This window comes from Artemia franciscana, chromosome 15 (assembly GCF_032884065.1).
Source record: "Artemia franciscana chromosome 15, ASM3288406v1, whole genome shotgun sequence".
Lineage (NCBI taxonomy): Eukaryota > Metazoa > Arthropoda > Branchiopoda > Anostraca > Artemiidae > Artemia > Artemia franciscana.
In genome coordinates, this window is record NC_088877.1 from 10,551,200 (window position 1) to 10,570,324 (window position 19,125).

General features: G+C 34.9%; 1 protein-coding gene across 1 annotated transcript in view; it reads right to left on the reverse strand.

Moving 5' to 3' along the window:
• LOC136036032 (uncharacterized) overlaps positions 1 to 19,125 on the reverse strand; it is a 113,571-nt gene that overhangs the window by 52,939 nt on the left and 41,507 nt on the right. Inside the window, exon 4 of the mRNA XM_065717962.1 lies at positions 3,709 to 3,900. Coding sequence (XP_065574034.1) covers positions 3,709 to 3,900 — 192 coding nt within the window. The remainder of the gene's footprint in view (positions 1 to 3,708; positions 3,901 to 19,125) is intronic.

Genomic DNA, 19,125 nt, shown 5'->3' on the forward strand with positions numbered 1-19,125 from the left:
GTTTGTAACTTGCAGCCCCTCCCACGGGGACTGTGGGGAGTAAGTCGTCCCCAAAGACATAGTTATTATGGTTTTCGACTATGCGGAACAAAATGGCTATCTCAAAATTTTGATCCGTTGACTTTGGAGAAAAAATGAGCGTGGGAGGGGGACTAGGTGCCCTCCAGTTTTTAGGTCACTTAAAAAGGGCACTAGAACTCTCAATTTCCGTTATAACGAGCCCTCTCACGACATTCCAGGACCACTGATTCGATACAATAGCCTCTGGGGAAAAAAAACAAACAAACACGCATCCGTGATCTGTCTTGTGGCAAAAAATGCAAAATTCCACATTTTTGTTGATAGGAGCTTGAAACTTCTACTGTAAAGTTCTCTGATACCCTGAATCTGATGCTGTGATTTTCGTTAAGATTCTATGACTTTTAAGAGGTGTTTCCCCCTATTTTCTAAAATAAGGCAAATTTTCTCAGGCTCGTAACTTTTGATGAGTAAGTCGACACTTAATAAGACTTATATATTTAAAATCAGCATTAAAATGCAATTCTTTTGATCTAACTATTATAAAAATTCCGTTTTTTAAGTGTTTTGGTTACTATTGACCCGGGTCGCTCCTTACTACAGTTCGTTACCACGAACTGTTTGAAAGTTCCCCAGATGTTTGAAACTTAGTGATTAAACCGAGCGATTTTGACGCATATAATTTACACACAAATTAGGGTACTTGTTGGGTATATTATAGACATCACACAACTTCGATCGCGAATGATGCGAGCATGACACAAGAAACTGGTCAAGCAATTTCTTAATACCAAACAATTAGCTTAGGCTTGGTTACTAAATAAATTGTAGCTATATTTTATTAAAGTATTCAGTTTGTATTATGGTTTGGTTTGGCTTATGCAAACAAATTTGGGCTAGATATTTCCACATTAGAGGAGGGGGGTTATATTTCGTTTCATTTCATTAGGATTAATCGAACTTTACTTCCCGACTGTCTATTAAATAACCGATAAGTGCCTAAATTAGTGTTCAAGTTGTCAAATTAAAAATACTTGATGGTTTTAGCTCTTGGAAATTCAAAATATATTTGCAGGTAGCGTATGAAGATATATTCCTGTTATATTTCCTAAAGATAGTTCAAAAATGGATAAACAGAGGGAACACAGTTTAACAAAATTTTGTTTTGAATCAAAAGCTTATTATTTTTCAAATAGAATGAAAATTTAACCCCCGAGTTTTTTCTATGTTTCAGCACAGAAAGGTCAAAGTAACTCACAGGAAGAGTAACTTACCAAATAGAACAACTAACCAAAGAAAATAGTTAAGGTAATATGATTTACATAACTTAATATTGCTTTGGCAAGAAATGCCTTCAATAAGTCATAGTATGATTATTCATTCCAACATTGAAACTATCAGGTAAAATGTATTTTAGTGTTCATTCATTATTTATGTAGGCTTAAGATGACAAGTTCTTTGTTGTAGATTTATCAAAAATGGCAATTTTTATTATCTATTAATGTTTACTCATGTAGGTTACTTCAAAATTTTTAACCATATTTATTAGCACCTCATATTTTTGACGAATTTTCTGAATTTTCCGTGGGAAAGTGCAAAATTCAACAAAAATCAAGTTATAAAACAATACAAAACATATTTATTTTTGTAATCCAGTATGGCGTATGTTATAACCAAAATTGATTGTTTCTTAAGCGCACACAGCCCAAACCTTGCAATAAAAAAAACCAACTTTATTAAAAAAAAACGTTACACAAACTGTGTGTTGAAAAATTCTCGAATGCATTTATCGGTTCAATTTGTTAGTAGAACACAATCTTGTTTTAATGATGTGTCAGTCCAGCATATAAGTTAATCTACTAGCTACCAGGAGGGAGGGGGATTAAAAACATGATTTTGACTTTGAATGAACATAAATTGACTTATAGTCTACTGGAATTATAGGAGTATACATACTGAGAAGTACACGCCCTGGAGATTTCAAAAACCTAATTTTTTTATGAAAACAATATCACTACCTAATTTTAAATTGCCAAAAAGTTAATACCATCAGTAAGCCATCTTCTGATGCCTCCAAGAAAAACCGCAAAAAACTTGTTTTAAGGAAAAAGTTTGCATTTTAGTGATACATAGCAAGTCATCAAGAATTCCAGTGAAAAGGTAACTTTACAGTAATAGGTATATTGCCTAAAACCAACCAAAATTAAAACCGTGTATTGTGTCTTAGAATTGCGTCTACAAACTGAGCGTAAAACTACATACAAAGCCAACAATGTTCTACTGAAATAACGCAGAGAAAGTTTAGACTCTAGGGTCGGATATACTACACGTTTATTTTGTTTTATAAGCAGATTCAGGAAATAAAGCATAACAAACAAATGAATGACCTTTTAGAGGTTTGGCGAGTTCAGGGTCCTAGGATAGGTTTGAAAATGAATTTTAAGAAGACTAAGTCACTAAGATTAGAAATAAATGAAGATGAAAAGGTGACATTGGGTAACGAAAAGATAGATCAGGTTGGGAGCTTCACTTACCTTGGTAGTATTATTAGTAAAGACGGTGGGAGTAGTGAATATGTTAAAAGTAGAACAGCCAAGGCTGGGGGTATTTATCACAGTTAAAAAAGTTTGGAAGAATACGATGATAAGAATGAAAACCAAGATTAGAACATTGGAAGGTACAGTGATGACAGTGGTCAAATATGGCTCTGAAGCATGGGCGCTCCGAAGAGCAGATTAAAATTTGCTTGATGTTTTCCAGAGAAATTGCCTACGGACTGTTGTGGGTACCCAGCTGACTGACAGTACGGTTGGCTGTATGAACTTGTGGTTCAATCCCGCTTTCTAGGGCTTTAATGAAAGAAAAGTTGAGATGGCTAGGGCACGTTCTGCGGATGAAGGATGACAGATTGCCGAGGATTGTTCTTTCCGTTCAACCGTCTAGGGCCTAGACGGTTGAACGACCTGCTTTCCGTTTAGTCCTAGACTTTAGGACTAAACGAAAAGCAGGTCGTCCTCGCCTGGGGTGGGAGGATGTCATAAAGAAAGATGTAAAGGAAGAACTTCCAGGGAGACTGTAAAGAGAAAGGTTTTGAATAGATTGGGATGGAGGACGAGCGCGTGTAGCTGGGTTTTCCTCAGGCGGCTTGGTGCTGCGGTGGGTTGTTAGTAGTAGTAGTAGTAACCGCCCAAGATAATAATTATTTAATCGTCAGGGATAATGGAGTATCGTTTTTTAGTCCTTATCTCCTCCACCACTTTTTAACATTCCAACACTGTACGACCTGCACTTAGAAGAAAATTATAGTCTTTAACATACCAAAACAAAATATTTCAACTTGAGTAATTAACACTTAACAAATTTAATCTCATATCGTCAAGTATTTGGCGGTTTTACAAAGTTTTCACAATAAAAAATAAATAGAATAAAAATATACGAATAAATAATCCATAATAGAATAAAAAAATAGAGGACGAGACAAAAAAGGTTGAAATCAGAAATGTACGCAGGGACCTATTTTCGCATAAGAGGATCCGAACTAATAAAAAAAAATGAGTGACATGAAATATATAAGAATCAATGGAAAACTGAAAAATTAGATTTTGGGAGATGGTTTGGCCAAAAGGTTTCTTGCATACACTCTTAATTATATTATCTTCCTAATTTTTTATTTCATAAATGAGACGTTACCTTTCTATATTTTTGCTCCTTTGCCCAGACTGTAACTAGAAGCTTTCCACCCACTTTTACTATCCTTGCCAACTCTTTTAAGGCTTGAATTCGTCTTTCCCTTGTTGCCAAGTGGTGAACTACAGCAATGCATATTGCAGCATCAAACGATTCGTCACGAAACGGAAGCGATAAAGCATCCGAAACTAGCACCTAAAAAGTACATTCGAACTAGTAAATTTTCTCCAGTGCTTAGAAACTTGCTATAGCCAGAAGAGCTTTGGAAGGTGATAGGAGTGGAAACTAAAGCATGTCTTTATGAAAAAGTAATTAACGCCATCTATCACTAGCCAGAAAAAACACAAAAGCTGGTTAGAAGAACATGAAAAAAAAATGTAAAATGTATTGAATTTTCATATCTGTTTAAAATTTTGCTTTACACTAGGCCGCATTCCCAATTCTTACAATTCATATAAGCTGGTTTTGAACCTGTATCAGTAGCTCTGCGGTGTATTTCGACGTAACTGAGGGACGTTTAGAGAGGGAGGGAGGGCTTGGGACTGGGACCCCACAAACTCCTAAGTTTTCTTGCGTTGCTAGGCAATTTCTATTCGAATTATTAATTATTATTTTTACTGTTGCCCCTCTCGACAAAACTATTACTGCCCCCCCCCCTCCAAAAAATACCGTGTAAAAGCATGGTATTTCAAGTTGTTTTGCGAGAGCAACGCTTTGGTTTTGTCCCGGTTTTTTTTTCCTATGCCGCCGATGTCGGCTTATTCCTTGAAACTGGTAAGGGTCTAACCTGTGCGGTTTTTACGGAAAGTGTGGACCTCAGGCTGGATTGATGAATATGGCATTACATTTTGGAAAGCTCCGCAGAACTCTTGCCTGGGGCCAAAAAGGATGGTTTTTGCTTGTCCACGAGCCAGAGCCTATAGTGTGCGAAGTGAAGTGGAGTTATGTAGCCTATGTGAAAGAGGAGTATCTGAAGTTTTGCAGCCAAGCTTTCGTTTTATCAAAGCATGTATCTGCTTTCGAGTGGAAAGCTCCGTTCTAGCAGGCAAGCAGGCAGGCACCACTTTTAAATTGAAGATAGACTAAAATCTATGTGTTAATATGCGGCAGTTACCCGGCCCCACAGCCAATATATCTTCTTTGAGTGATAAATAGAAAAATTTACAGAAGCAAAAAGCGGCATTTTCCCACGGGTCCGAAAGTGCTGCCGTGATTTTGGCTGGGTTTATCATTTGTTTTTTCCGGGCTTGGGATGGAGGTAGAAAGATGCTATCAGATGTACCTCTTAAACTTTCTGTCATTGCTAAAGAAATTGGAGCTTATCCTTTGCTCCTTTCTAAATGGTGACGTTAGAAAGTTAGCCTACGGCAAAAAAATCAATTTTTGAAGTAAGACAGATAGAATTTTTTTTCGACGGCAATCGATAGCTCTTGATGAGCTGATCAAAGTATATGTCATCCATTTTTTGATACAAAATTCCTTCATGAGATAGACTAGTTTGAAAGTTTCAAGAGGTTGACAACTTCAGTAGTAGGGTACACGCTGAAACCAAAAATAAGCCGATACCAATTGTGAGACATGTAGGGGACTTGTAAGGAAAGGTCGGCTGTTCGCTCATAATCATTTTCGGCAGTGAGGGGCTTGCAAATTTTGCTATTTGGTGTACCTATTATTTGTTTCCAGTATATTTGATGATAAGACCGAGTTGGTTCCAGTGATAAGACATGTAGGGGACTTGTAAGTAATAATCGTCTGTTAGGCTACAATCATATTTAGTGAGGAGGGGTTTGTAACTTTTGTTAGTTGGTATAGCCTACCCATACTCACTGTAACCTAGAATTAAGTGTTTACGCAACAGGTACAAACGATAACGTAAAACAACGAGGAACTTTTGTATTAATTAATAGAGTGTCATCTATGGTATTTTGATCCTGAAAAGTTACGGATAGCCTTGTAACACCAACTAGATTATATAAGATATTGTTCCAAGTCTTGATCCATCACGATCTCTACAATAGAAAAGGATAAAGTTCAACTGGCTGGAAAGTCAATTTAGTCCCTTCTTTCGATATTCTTTTCTTATTATTGTTTTTTCAACGCTGAGGAATAGCCTTTGATCATGTAATTACTGATCGCGTTCTTATTTGAACATAACATTTTAAAAGCTTCGATAGGCTGACAACTTCAGCGTTTAACCGATAGAAAAGAAACAAAACCAAAGTGTTGCTCTCGCAACACTTTATTCGGCGAAGCCGGACAAAGGTTGCCGCAACACTTTACGTTGCTCAGGCAACGTTTCAATTCATATTAAACAAACATAGTAACGTCTTCTTAACTCTCTAATAAACTTTCCTCTTCTGAATGTCATAGACATTTTTTCTTAGAAATGCGATGAAAACAGTGGCATAGCTAGGAGGAAAGGGTACGGCTCTCCCTAGGTGCAGCCTATCAGGGGGCGAAAAACTGAGTTTTTTCGCCAATACTACAATCTTATGATTTCTTGGAGAGGTGGGTCTCAAAACCAACATCGTCCTCGGGCGCTGAAAACCCTAGCTACACCTCTGGCTGATATTTTTTTTTATGAAACTCCTGAATTTTGGCTGAAGTGGAGCACATATTTCTGAGAAGCATACTTGAAACACCAAATACAGGATAAACCACAGAGTGAACACAATAAGAGTTTATTTTATCTGCATTTAGCGCTTAAAATTCAGAACAGATTACCCAGAATTTTTAAACTGAACATAAAGACTCAAGTAGAAAACTCTCACTAGAAACAAAAGAAGAGATTTTTCGTTTTGTGGAGAAAAAAAGGCAAATACAAACAAATAATTGAAGAAAAAACGGGTTTAATTTTTTTAAATAAAGCAGTGACAACAAAATAAAATAAAAACTACACTTTAACTAACAAAAAATAAAAATACTCCGAATATTTCGGCCCCACCTCTGGGAGCCTTTCTCAACGGGGAAAAAAAACAAAAAGGGAGAAAATTACAACAATTTAGGACTATTTTTGAGACATTTTAAAAATGCCACGACAACTAAACCAAACTAAAAATATAAACAATCAAATATAAAAGAAACAAGAACTCACATTTTTAAAACAAACACTCCCGCACTTGACTGTAACTTTAGAAAAAACTGCAATAATTGTTTCTATTGGCACTTTCCTCTGCCACAATCGCTGTATAAATGGGGATCTATCAAAAATGAAAAATATAAATACTTGTAACAATACGAAAAAGAGGTCACCCAACCCCCAAATCCAATCAAAATCTTACAGGTTAATGAAACACAATTATGAATTATAAATTGAATGGATTTTTTCATTTGCTATTATAGCTGCCGTCCGTTGACTTCTTACAGCATTGACCATGCTTTGACCTCCGTTCGCAAGGTTATTACTTGTTTCAGGACAATTATGCAAATCAATACTCATTGAAGTTTTTGACTGGTTTTTAATTAAACTATTATAAATTGAATTTATTTTAAATTCCCCCTCATCTCTATTGATACTAATACCCCCATAGATAATCTTTTTTATTTCTATAATTTCTCTGAAACTTTGTAAAAGTCCTACAGACTTATCAATAATTTTTGTCTGATCAAATAAAATACTATGATGAGGAAAATTATACACGTGACCAGCTATAGCGGATTCAAAAGTATCAGGTTTTTTATTTTGTCTTAGCGAGCAATCTATCGCATATTTGTGTTGCTGTAGCCTATTTTTTAAATTCTGCTGTGTTCTACCTACATAAAATTTACCACAAGAGCATGGAATTTTGTATACCCCCTGTTGTATATTTCTTGGAACTTTATCTTTTCCGTTTGACAATCCCAAGGTTGTCACAGAAATTAAGGAAAGAATTAAAAAAACATAATATAAAAACAGCTTTTAAATCAGGACAAAATATAAGCTCATGGCTAAATAACGGAAAAGATAAAGTTCCAAGAAATATACAACAGTGGGTATACAAAATTCCATGCTCTTGTGGTAAATTTTATGTAGGTAGAACACAGCAGAATTTAAAAAATAGGCTACAGCAACACAAATATGCGATAGATTGCTCGCTAAGACAAAATAAAAAACCTGATACTTTTGAATCCGCTATAGCTGGTCACGTGTATAATTTTCCTCATCATAGTATTTTATTTGATCAGACAAAAATTATTGATAAGTCTGTAGGACTTTTACAAAGTTTCAGAGAAATTATAGAAATAAAAAAGATTATCTATGGGGGTATTAGTATCAATAGAGATGAGGGGGAATTTAAAATAAATTCAATTTATAATAGTTTAATTAAAGACCAGTCAAAAACTTCAATGAGTATTGATTTGCATAATTGTCCTGAAACAAGTAATAACCTTGCGAACAGAGGTCAAAGCATGGTCAATGCTGTAAGAAGTCAACGGACGGCAGCTATAATAGCAAATGAAAAAATCCATTCAATTTATAATTCATAATTGTGTTTCATTAACCTGTAAGATTTTGATTGGATTTGGGGGTTGGGTGACCTCTTTTTCGTATTGTTACAAGTATTTATATTTTTCATTTTTGATAGATCCCCATTTATACAGCGATTGTGGCAGAGGAAAGTGCCAATAGAAACAATTATTGCAATTTTTTCTAAAGTTACAGTCAAGTGCGGGAGTGTTTGTTTTAAAAATGTGAGGTCTTGTTTCTTTTATATTTGACTGTTTATATTTTTAGTTTGGTTTAGTTGTCGTGGCATTTTTAAAATGTCTCAAAAATAGTCCTAAATTGTTGTAATTTTCTCCCTTTTTGTTTTTTTTTCCCGTTGAGAAAGGCTCCCAGAGGTGGGGCCGAAATATTCGGAGTATTTTTATTTTTTGTTAGTTAAAGTGTAGTTTTTATTTTATTTTGTTGTCACTGCTTTATTTAAAAAAATTAAACCCGTTTTTTCTTCAATTATTTGTTTCGTAAATGGAAAAGCAGTGTGGTCTAAGAAATTATTCAAATACAAACCGGTTCAAACAGTTTAGGACATCACTTTCACCCCATCAGTCAATAATGAAAGAAGTGAAAAAATACTACTGCTAATAATAATCATAACTTACTGCAGCACCAAGACGCCTGAGACCAACACCGCTCCACAAACTCCTCCTGTATATTTTTAAAGCTACTTCCCCTCCTTCCCTGCTCCAAGTATGTTCGAATTGTGATTAAATTCTTTCTTTTAGTCTATTTCAACCCTATTTGAGAAAAATGTACTTTCCTTTTTGGCCTCAGATAGATGACCAAAAAGCGTATTATTTTCGTTTGACCGCAGATAGATGGCCAAAGAGCACATTCTTTTCGTTTGGCCGCAGATAGATGGCCAAAAAGTACATTCTTTTCGTCTGGCCACAGATAGATGGCCAAAAACACATCCTTCATCCTTAAAATGTTTCCTGACGATTCTTAACCTTTCTTTAGTTACAGTTCTGGGAAGTGGAATCGAACCACGTTTTTATCCGGCAGCTTATCATTGGGTATATGGTAAAACAAATGATTACTTAAACTTTCCTTTGACAATTTCTTTGTAAAAAAAAATTAATCAATAAATCATCCTAAGCCTTTTTACACACCACAGCTTAGATACCAATACACAGTTATGAAAACTCGATTTATTTTTGGGACCCAGTGCGCGGTAGCGATGCTAGCGGCTGGAGACAGGAAACTGTTATTAGTATCTAATTGTTAACAGGAAACTGGTATTGGTATTTAAGCTGTGTATGCAACAAAACAAAATTGCGGTCCCACCTATGGTGTTGTAGTACGATCTACGCGTCGGAGCGCGGGCTTGGAGGAGGCGCCAAGTTCAGAGCTCTGTACCAAAAGCTTCTCATGGGCAAGATAGGAGGTTTCATAACTGTATATTGGTATCTAAGCTGTTTTACACACCCACTTTTTAGAGTCTTCCTTGACCACTACCATCAAGGCCGAATCCAGGTGAAGGGAGAGTCGTCCGGTTTGAACCCACCCACCCCCGGAAATTTTCCAGACCAGTAAAAATGTAAGAAATTGCACATAAACAAATTTTTGATGCGTTGAAACCCCCTCCCTCCCGAAAAAATCGCAGTTCTCTCCCCCACCCAATAGAATTGGGATACGACCTTGATAATAGCAATGCGGCTGATCACAAATTATGCTCACTTCTCGCGCAATCATCTATTTTCTAATCATGCAAATCTAATCGAACGGAGATTAACTTAGATAAGTAGCGATCCTCCGCAATATCCTCTGTTAGTACGTTGCGCACAGTTCAGAGTCGAAAGTTTGTATATAATGTAGGTATAAGTTTACTATTATTCAATATTTATTAAGGTTTAGTTTCATTTATTTGAAATGAAGTTTTATTTTCTTTTTTGTTTTTATTCGTTGTCTTTCGTTCCATAAACAGCTTACTGCTTCAACTTAGTGTTTTTCTTACTGTCTTTTCTCAATTTTATTACTTTTTTTTTATTTTCTATTCAGTACTAACTGTAAAACAGATTTCTCACTAAACGCTAATCTTAGTTCACAAACTTATCTTCCTTTTTTATAAACTTTTTTTTATAAACTTTTCCAAATTCTTCCAAGCTTTTAGAATATAAACTAAGTAAAAGTAAGATTTATAAATAAGACATGCCCTAGTAACAGCGAGAATATGATAGGAAATCAAAAGTGGAGTATTTAAATTGTAAAAGTTTTTGTAATCAACAGAGATCTATATGGCAAATCCAATATGGCAAATTTTCATAAAAATTAATACTATAAGGCTGATCCATAAGCTGAAATGGACGTTAACCGAAAAGCTCAATTAAATGGTATTAAGATTACCTGAATAAAATACCTATTTTTCATTTTAACATAGTTACAGAACCGACACTATATATGTAGATAATGGAAAAATATAATACAAAAATTGTAGATTAAATAATTACATACATGTTAAATTACTATTAATTAGAATAAAAAAGCCGAAATTTGCATAGCACCTCTATAAACAACAACTATATAAAGTATAACATATTCCTCCTGATTCTCACCCCTCCCCAACACTCAAATAATTATAAAAATAAAAGACGAGCGAATATTTTTATTTAAGCTTCCATTCCGGCTTTTTCTTTTATTCAAACGATATTCATTATGCTAATTAAAACATTTATATGTTCAATTACATTCAAAAAGCTCAATTCAGCACAAACTATGGAAATTCCTGCTGACAAAATCTCCGTTCGTTCGTTCACATAACTACATCAAAAATCAACTTACTCGACATAATTCTGGGAACTTTCTTATTGATTCGAAGCTTTCTTAACTTCTTCAGACGAAAAAACTGTAGCGATAGACAATATTCGTCAATCGCATAAATGAACAATTTTTGTTTCCCCCTATTTTCTAAAATAAGACAAATTTTCTCTGGCAGGTAACTTTCGATGGGTACGACTAAACTTGATGTAATTTATATATTTAAAATCATCTTAAGAATACAATTTTTTTGATGTAACTATTGTTATTGAAATTCCGTTTTTTAAAGTTTCGGTTACAATTGAGCCGGATCGCTCCTTACTACAGCTCGTTACTACGAACTAATTCCGCTTCCATGTGAAAAATTAAATAAAAAAAAACTAATTTTTTGTCCCCTCCGCAATCTCTCGCTCTTTACGTTATTAAATAAAAAAAACTAGTTTTTTTAACTGAAAGTAAGGAGCGACATTAAAACTTAAAACGAACAGAAATTACTCCGTATATGAAATGGGTTGTCCCCTCCGCAGTCCCTCGCTCTTTACGCTAAAGTTTGACTCTTTGCCACAATTCTACTTTTTAAAACAATGAAAAACTTTAGCGTAAAGAGCGTGGGACTGCGGAGGGGACAACCCATTTCATATACGGAGTAATTTCTGTTCGTTTTAAGTTTTAATGTCGCTCCTTACTTTCAGTTAAAAAAACTAGTTTTTTTTATTTAATTTCTGAACGTTTTTGAATTAATGCATGTTTGATTTTGGCTCTCCGCACATAAATTATTGAAATGAAATTAGTATATTAATTTTTTTTTGGCTAAATGGCTTTCTCTTAGTTTTGATCAGACGATTTTGAGAAATAAGGTATGGGGAAGGAGGCCTTGCTGCCCTCCAATTTTTCGGTTACTTAAAAAGGCTACTAGAACTTTTAATATTCAACGAACGTTTTTATTAGTAAAAAATATACGTAACTTAAGAATTAACTTACGTAACAAACTTTTATATTCTTATATTTTTATTATGTGTACGAGGGGGTTTGTACCCTCGTTAATACCTCGCTCTTTACACTAAATCGTAAGTTTTGTCCCAATTCTTTAAGAATGACCCCTGAATCAAAAAGGCCGTAGAATAAATAGTTGAAATCACTAAAAATATTTTAGCATCAAGAGCGAGGTATCTATCTCCTCCTAAATACCTCGCTCTTTATGCTAAAGTATTTTTAGAACCCCTCATATGCGTAATAATCTCTGTTCGTTTTATATTTCAATGCTATTCCTTACTTTCATTTGAAAAAACGTTTTCATGTTTATTTTTTCATTGTTTTTTTTATAGTAATGCTAGAAAATCCTGCGCCCTTTTCATTGAATTTTTCTTCCCCCGTGACATATTCCTCAAAGGAAAGATCCTCCCACAAAGCCCTCTCCCATCAACCCCACCCCCCAAACCAAAAAATCCCCATGAAAACGTCTGTACACTTCCCAATAACCATTACTATATGTAAACACTGGTCAAAGTTTGTAACTTGCAGCCCCTCCCTCAGGGATTGTGGGGGAGTAAGTCATTCCCAAAGACATAGTTATTATGGTTTTCGACTATGCTGAACAAAATGGCTATCTTAAAATTTTAATCTGTTGACTTTTGGAAAAAATGAGCATGGGAGGGGGCCTATTTGCCCTCCAATTTTTTGGTCACTTAAAAAGGGCACTAGAACTTTTCATTTCCGTTAGAATGAGCCCTCTCGCGACATCCTAGGACCACTTGGTCGATAAGATGACCCCTGGGAAAAAAACAAAAAAAACAAACAAATAAATAAACACGCACCCGTGATTTGTCTTCTGGCAAAAAATACAAAATTCCACATTTTTTAGATAGGAGCTTGAAATTTTTGCTATAGAGTTCTCTGATATACCGAATGCGATAGTGTGATTTTCGTTAAGATTCTATGACTTTTAATGGATGTTTCCCCCTTTTTTCCAAAATAGGGCAAATTTTCTCAGGCTCGTAACTTTTGATGACAAAGACTAAATTAATTGAAACTTAATATTTAGAATCAGCGTAAAAATTCGAATCTTTTGATGTATCTTTTAGCATCAAAATTCCGTTTTTTAGAGTTTCGTTTACTATTGAGCCGGGTCGCCCCTTACTACAGTTCCTTACCACGAACTGTTTGAAAAGAAAATAATTCGGTATTTCGGGGCTTCTGACATTATTACTCCTTTGCGGAAGTTAGGCTCAAAATTGAAAAAGGATTATAGTTTTTCTCTGGGCCCCTTCCACCTCTTAGCTCGTTTATTTTCCCGTTAGTTTTCACCTGTTTTCGCTTTATAGTTGTGTTATCTCTTAGCAGTAGTTATGGTTGTGGTATATATGTTTTATCGCTCGTATAGTTGTGTTATTTTCAAATTATACTCCATAATAGAGAGGCTCCGAACACCCAGCATTGTATATTAAGCTCTTAATTTGACGTTTTTTTCTAACGTGACCAGATTCGTCCTGCGCCCTTTTCATTGAATTTTTTTCCCCCATGGCATATTTCTCCAAGGAAAGATCCTCCCACATAGCCCCCTCCCTCAACCCTACCCCCAAAACCAAAAAAATCCCCCTGAAAACGTCTGTACACTTTCCAATAACCATTATTATATGTAAAGACTGGTTGAAGTTTGTAACTTGCAACCCCTCCCCCAGGGACTGTGGGGGAGTAAGTCATCCCCAAAAACATAGTTATTATGATTTTCGACTATGCTAAACAAAATGGCTATCTCAAAATTTTGGTCCGTTGACTTTTGGAAAAAAATGAGCGTGGGAGGGGGCCTAGATGCCCTCCAATTTTTTTGGTCACTTAAAAAGGGCACTAGAACTTTTCATTTCCGTTAGAATGAGCCCTCTTGCGACATTCTAGGACCACTTGGTCGATACGATGACCCCTGGGAAAAAAAAAAAAAAAAAAAAAACAAACAAACAAATAAACACGCACCCGTGATTTGTCTTCGGGCAAAAAATGCAAAATTCCACATTTTTGTAGATAGGAGCTTGAAACTTCTACAGTAGGGTTCTCTGATACGCTGAATCTGATGGTTTCACTTCGTCAAGATCCTACGACTTTTAGGGGGTGTTTCCCCCTATTTTCCTAAATAAGGCAAATTTTCTCAGGCTCGTAACTTTTGATGGCTAAGACTAAACTTGATGAAACTTATATATTTAAAATCAGCATTAAAATGCGATTCTTTTGATGTAGCTATTGATATCAAAATTCAATTTTTTAGAGTTTTGGTTACTATTGAGCCGGATCGCTCCTTACTACAGTTCGTTACCACGAACTGTTTGAAAGTTTTTAATTGTTTTAAAAAGTAGAATTGTGGCAAAGAGTCAAACTTTAACGTAAAGAGCGAGTGATTGCGGAGGGGACAACCCATTTCATATACGGAGTAATTTCTGTTTGTTTTAAGTTTTAATGTCGCTCCTTACTTTCAGCTAAAAAAATTAGTTTTTTTTATTTAATTTCTGAACGTTTTTGAATTATTGTATGTTTGTTTTTGGCTCTCCGTACATAAATTATTAAAATGAAATTTGTATATTAATTCTTTTTTTTTGGCTAAATGGCTTTCTCTTGGTTTTGATCAGACGATTCTGAGAAATAAGGGGTGGAGAAGGAGGCCTAGTTGCCCTCCAATTTTTCGGTTACTTAAAAAGGCAACTAGAACTTTTAATTTTTAACGAACGTTTTTATTAGTACAAAATATACGTAACTGAAGAATTAACTTACGTTACAAACTTTCATAATCTTATATTTTTATTATGTATACGAGGGGGTTTGTACCCTCGTTAATATCTCGCTTTTTACACTAAATCGTAAGTTTTATATGTTATATTTTATGAATCAGAAAGGCCGTCGAATAAATAGTTGAAATTACTAAAAATACTTTAGCATAAAGAGCGAGGTATATATCTCCTCCTAAATACCTCGCTCTTTATGCTAAATTATTTTTGGAACCCCTCATATGCGTAATAATCTCTGTTCGTTTTAAGTTTAAATGCTACTCCTTCCTTTTATTTGAAAAAACGTTTTCATGTTTATTTTTCATTGTTTTCTTATAGTAATGCTAGAAAATCCTGCGCACTTTTCATTGAATTTCTCTTCCCCCATGACAGATTCCTCCAAGGAAATATCCTCCAACATAGACCCCTCCCCTCAGCCCCACCCCTAACAAAATAAAATCCCCCTGAAAACGTCTGTACACTTCCCAATAACCATTACTATATGTAAGCACTGGTGAAAGTTTGTAACTTGCAGCCCCTCCCCCAGGGATTGTGGGGGAGTAACTCATCCCCAAAGACATAGTTATTATGGTTTTCGACTATGTTGAACAAAATGGCTATCTCAAAATTTTGATCCGTTGACTTTGGGAAAAAAATGAGCGTGGCAGGGGGCCTAGACGCCCTCCATTTTTTTGGTCACTTAAAAAGGGCACTAGAAGTTTTCATTTCCGTTAGAATGAGCCCTCTTGCGACATTCTAGGACCACTTGGTCGATACGATGACCCCTGGGAAAAAGAAAAAAACGAAAAAAATAAACAAATAAACACGCACCCGTGATTTGTTTTCTGGCAAAAAATACAAAATTCCACATTTTTGTAGATAGGAGCTTGAAACTTCTACAGTAGGGTTCTCTAACACGCTGAATCTGATGGTGTTATTTTGTTAAGATTCTACGACTTTTAGGGGTGTTTCCCCCTATTCTCTTAAATAAGGCAAATTTTCTCAGGCTCGTAACTTTTGATGGGTAAGACTAAACTTGATGAAACTTATATATTTAAAATCAGCATTAAAATGCAATTCTTTTGATGTAGCTATTGATATCAAAATTTAATTTTTTAGAGTTTTGGTTACTATTGAGCTGGGTCGCTCCTTACTACAGTTCGTTACCACGAACTGTTTGATTAAAGCCAAATTCATGGAAGTCATGAAAAACCTTAGAGCCATAGCCAATTAGAGTAAAGCCAAAACAGATAGTCTCTATGAGAGGCAGAGTTGGCATAACTTTTTCCAGAATTGTACGAAAATGATTAATTTCACTTGTTGATCGATAGTCTATCATCCATCATAGAGCAAAACTAAGGTAGATAGACATATAGAAAGGGTAATTAAAATAGTCTATCAATTCTAGGAGCCATTTGAGGGAAATTCGAAACCCTTAATAAAAGGTTTTCAAAGATTTATGAATGACCATATGCACAAAACTTGCAGGCAATTGTGCAACTGAGATTGCTCATATTTTATAAACTTTACCTAATGGAAAAGAGCTACTCTGATCAATATTTATGAAATAGTTCATCTTTTTGTAAGAAAATCTATGGCCTACAGAGAGCCACAACTGCATTCCCTGATTGAACGGTCCACATTCCAATGATAGAAATGTGTTTTTTTGTCTTCTAAGATATCATTGCAAATTGGAAATGTGGATCTAGGGTAACAGATATTTTTAATTTTTAGCAAAACCCATGGGCTGTAGCTAGTGAGCTTAGGAAGCTTATCCGACGATTCACATTTATTTATTTTTTACTTTTTTGTTCATTTTAGTGAAATCTTTGAAGGGAGAAACCACGTAATAAAGTGTTACTTCTTTCTTCATCCACACAAGGATCAAAATTTCTCAAAAATTTCTCAAAAAACTGTTCCAACTCTTGTTCCATGAGACTGAGCGAATGCATTAGTTCCTAGACAACAAATATATTCTCTTATAATTTCCGGCTAGAAATGGTAGCACAAACTATATCAGTTAGTATAAACCAATTAAAAAAACGATAACAAACCAACAGCCAGCCAAAATTACAACACAACTGATAAAAAAACTTCTAATAAGTTGATCAATTAATTTCTTAAGCATCAACAACAAGGGTAATTAATTAAAAAAAAGTTTTCCATAAAATAAGTTTTTCAAAGAAAAGTACAGGGAATCACAAATCACCATCAATAAACAAATGGAATCCAAACACAAAAAGAAAATATGAAAAATAACAGTCAAACTCAAACGATCAGAAACTAAGATGCGTAAGGTTGATGCCCCCGATGTCTTCTGAAGACCAGAACACAATTTGCACCTTACTGAAAACGATTTTTATTTTGAGCTGATTGCTTCTATTTCTTCTACCAATATAACAATGATTAATGGGAAAAAAATCAATGTGGATTGAAAGTTCAATATACATATACTGATATTTATTCCTTGATAACTCTTAATAATTTTGGACTTGCTAAAATTAAAAAAGTGAAAACATTTAAAATATATTTGTTTTCAGTAAAAGACAAATTATGTTTTGGTCTTCAGAAGGCATGAGGGGCGTCATTCCTAATCATATTAGTTTTTGCTCATTTTGAGTTTGAATCGGTTATTAATTGTAATTTCTGGCTGTTTTGGGTTTCATTTATTTATCAAACAGTTCGTGGCACCGAACTGTAAGTAAGGAGCCGTCCTGTTCAATAGTGACTAAAACTCTAAAAAACGGAAGTTTGAAACAATTAAATTTATCAAAAGAATCAGCTTATTATGCTGATTTCAAATATATAAGTTTCATTAAGTTTACTCTTACCGATTAAGGGTTACAAGCCTAAGAAAACTTGCCTGATTTTCAAAAAAGGGGAAACATCCCCTAAAAGTCATAGAATCTTAATGAAAATCACACCATCAGATTCAACGTATCATAAAACCTTACTTAAGAGGTTTCGTTTTTTGTTCGTTTTTTTTCCAGGGGTAATCGTATCGATCCAGTGGTCCTATATTATCGCAAGAGGGCTCATTCAAACCGAAATTAAAAGTTCTAGTGCCCTTTTTAAGTGATCAAAAAGATTGGAGGGCAACCTGACCCCCTCCCTGCCCCTTTTCCCAAGTCTTGGGATTAAAATTTTGAGACAGCCATTTTGCTCATACTTGAATGACCCCCCACAACCCCAGGGGAAAGGTCTTTCATGAAATTTGCCCATTGTTTGCACATAGTATTTTTAATGTGAAGTATTTATACATTTTACGGCGGGGGTGAATTTTCTGCTGGTGATTTTTCCACGGTTGAATTTTCCATGGAGAGGGAAGTTTCCAGGTGGTGAACTTGTCAGGCCAGATTTTCTGCCATTGATTAAAAAACGATCAAAAATTAAATAAGAAAGCAATTTTTTTCAACTGAAAATAAGGAGCAACATTAAAACTTAAAACGAAGAGAAATTATTACATGTTTGAAGGGGACTGCCCCCTCCTCAAAAACTCGCGCTTTACGCTAAAGTTGGAATTTTGTTCCACTTCTTTAAGAACGACTCCTGAAACATAAGGGTCGTTTAATTAGAACAATAGAAAGCTTCTTTAAAAGTACTATTAAAGTACCTTCCCTATACGTAATAATTTATGTTCGTTTTAATTTTTAATGTTGCTCCTTACTTTCAGTTGAAAAAACCGTTTTTTTATTTAATTGTACTATTAAAGCTAAGGCCATTACTATTATTTCCATTACTACTACTACTACTACTATTACTGCTTTTACTACTACTACTGCTGCTACCAAAGCTAAGGGTATTAAGGATTCAGGGGATATTGAAACAGTATTGAATTAAATCAAAACACATTATGTGCATACAGGTTGTTAAGAGGACGTATTAGCAATGCTCCAGGAACAGTTTATTGTGTTAAATTGACCGTTATAGCGCGTGTTGAGGGGGGAGGATGAAGAATGTTATGTGTATACTGCTACTAATACTACTGCTGCTGCTACAACGATTGCTACTATGGTAAACAAGGTGAAGCGATCAAGGACGGTTTAGGCGGATGTGGAATTAAATCAAAATGAACTATCAGCATATAGATTGTCAAAGGGGAGACAAAGTAATATTTCAAGAGCAGCTTACACTATTAAGTTGGACCTTTTAGGGTAAGATGTGTTGGATTTTGAACTATGCTTTAATTGCAAAATTGTGAGAATGTGGCGGATTTTGAAGACACTATGTGTATACTAATAATACTACTACTACGATTGCTTTAATTAATGACGCTAAGGGTATTAAGGTAAAACATCTAGGGAACGTTTAGGGGGAGTTTCAATTAAACGGAAAAACTATACGCATGCAGACTTAAAAGGACATATAAGCAATATCATAGTCAGAGCTGCGCTATCATAGAAACTTTTAAAGGAGTTAATTTTATTGGAAATT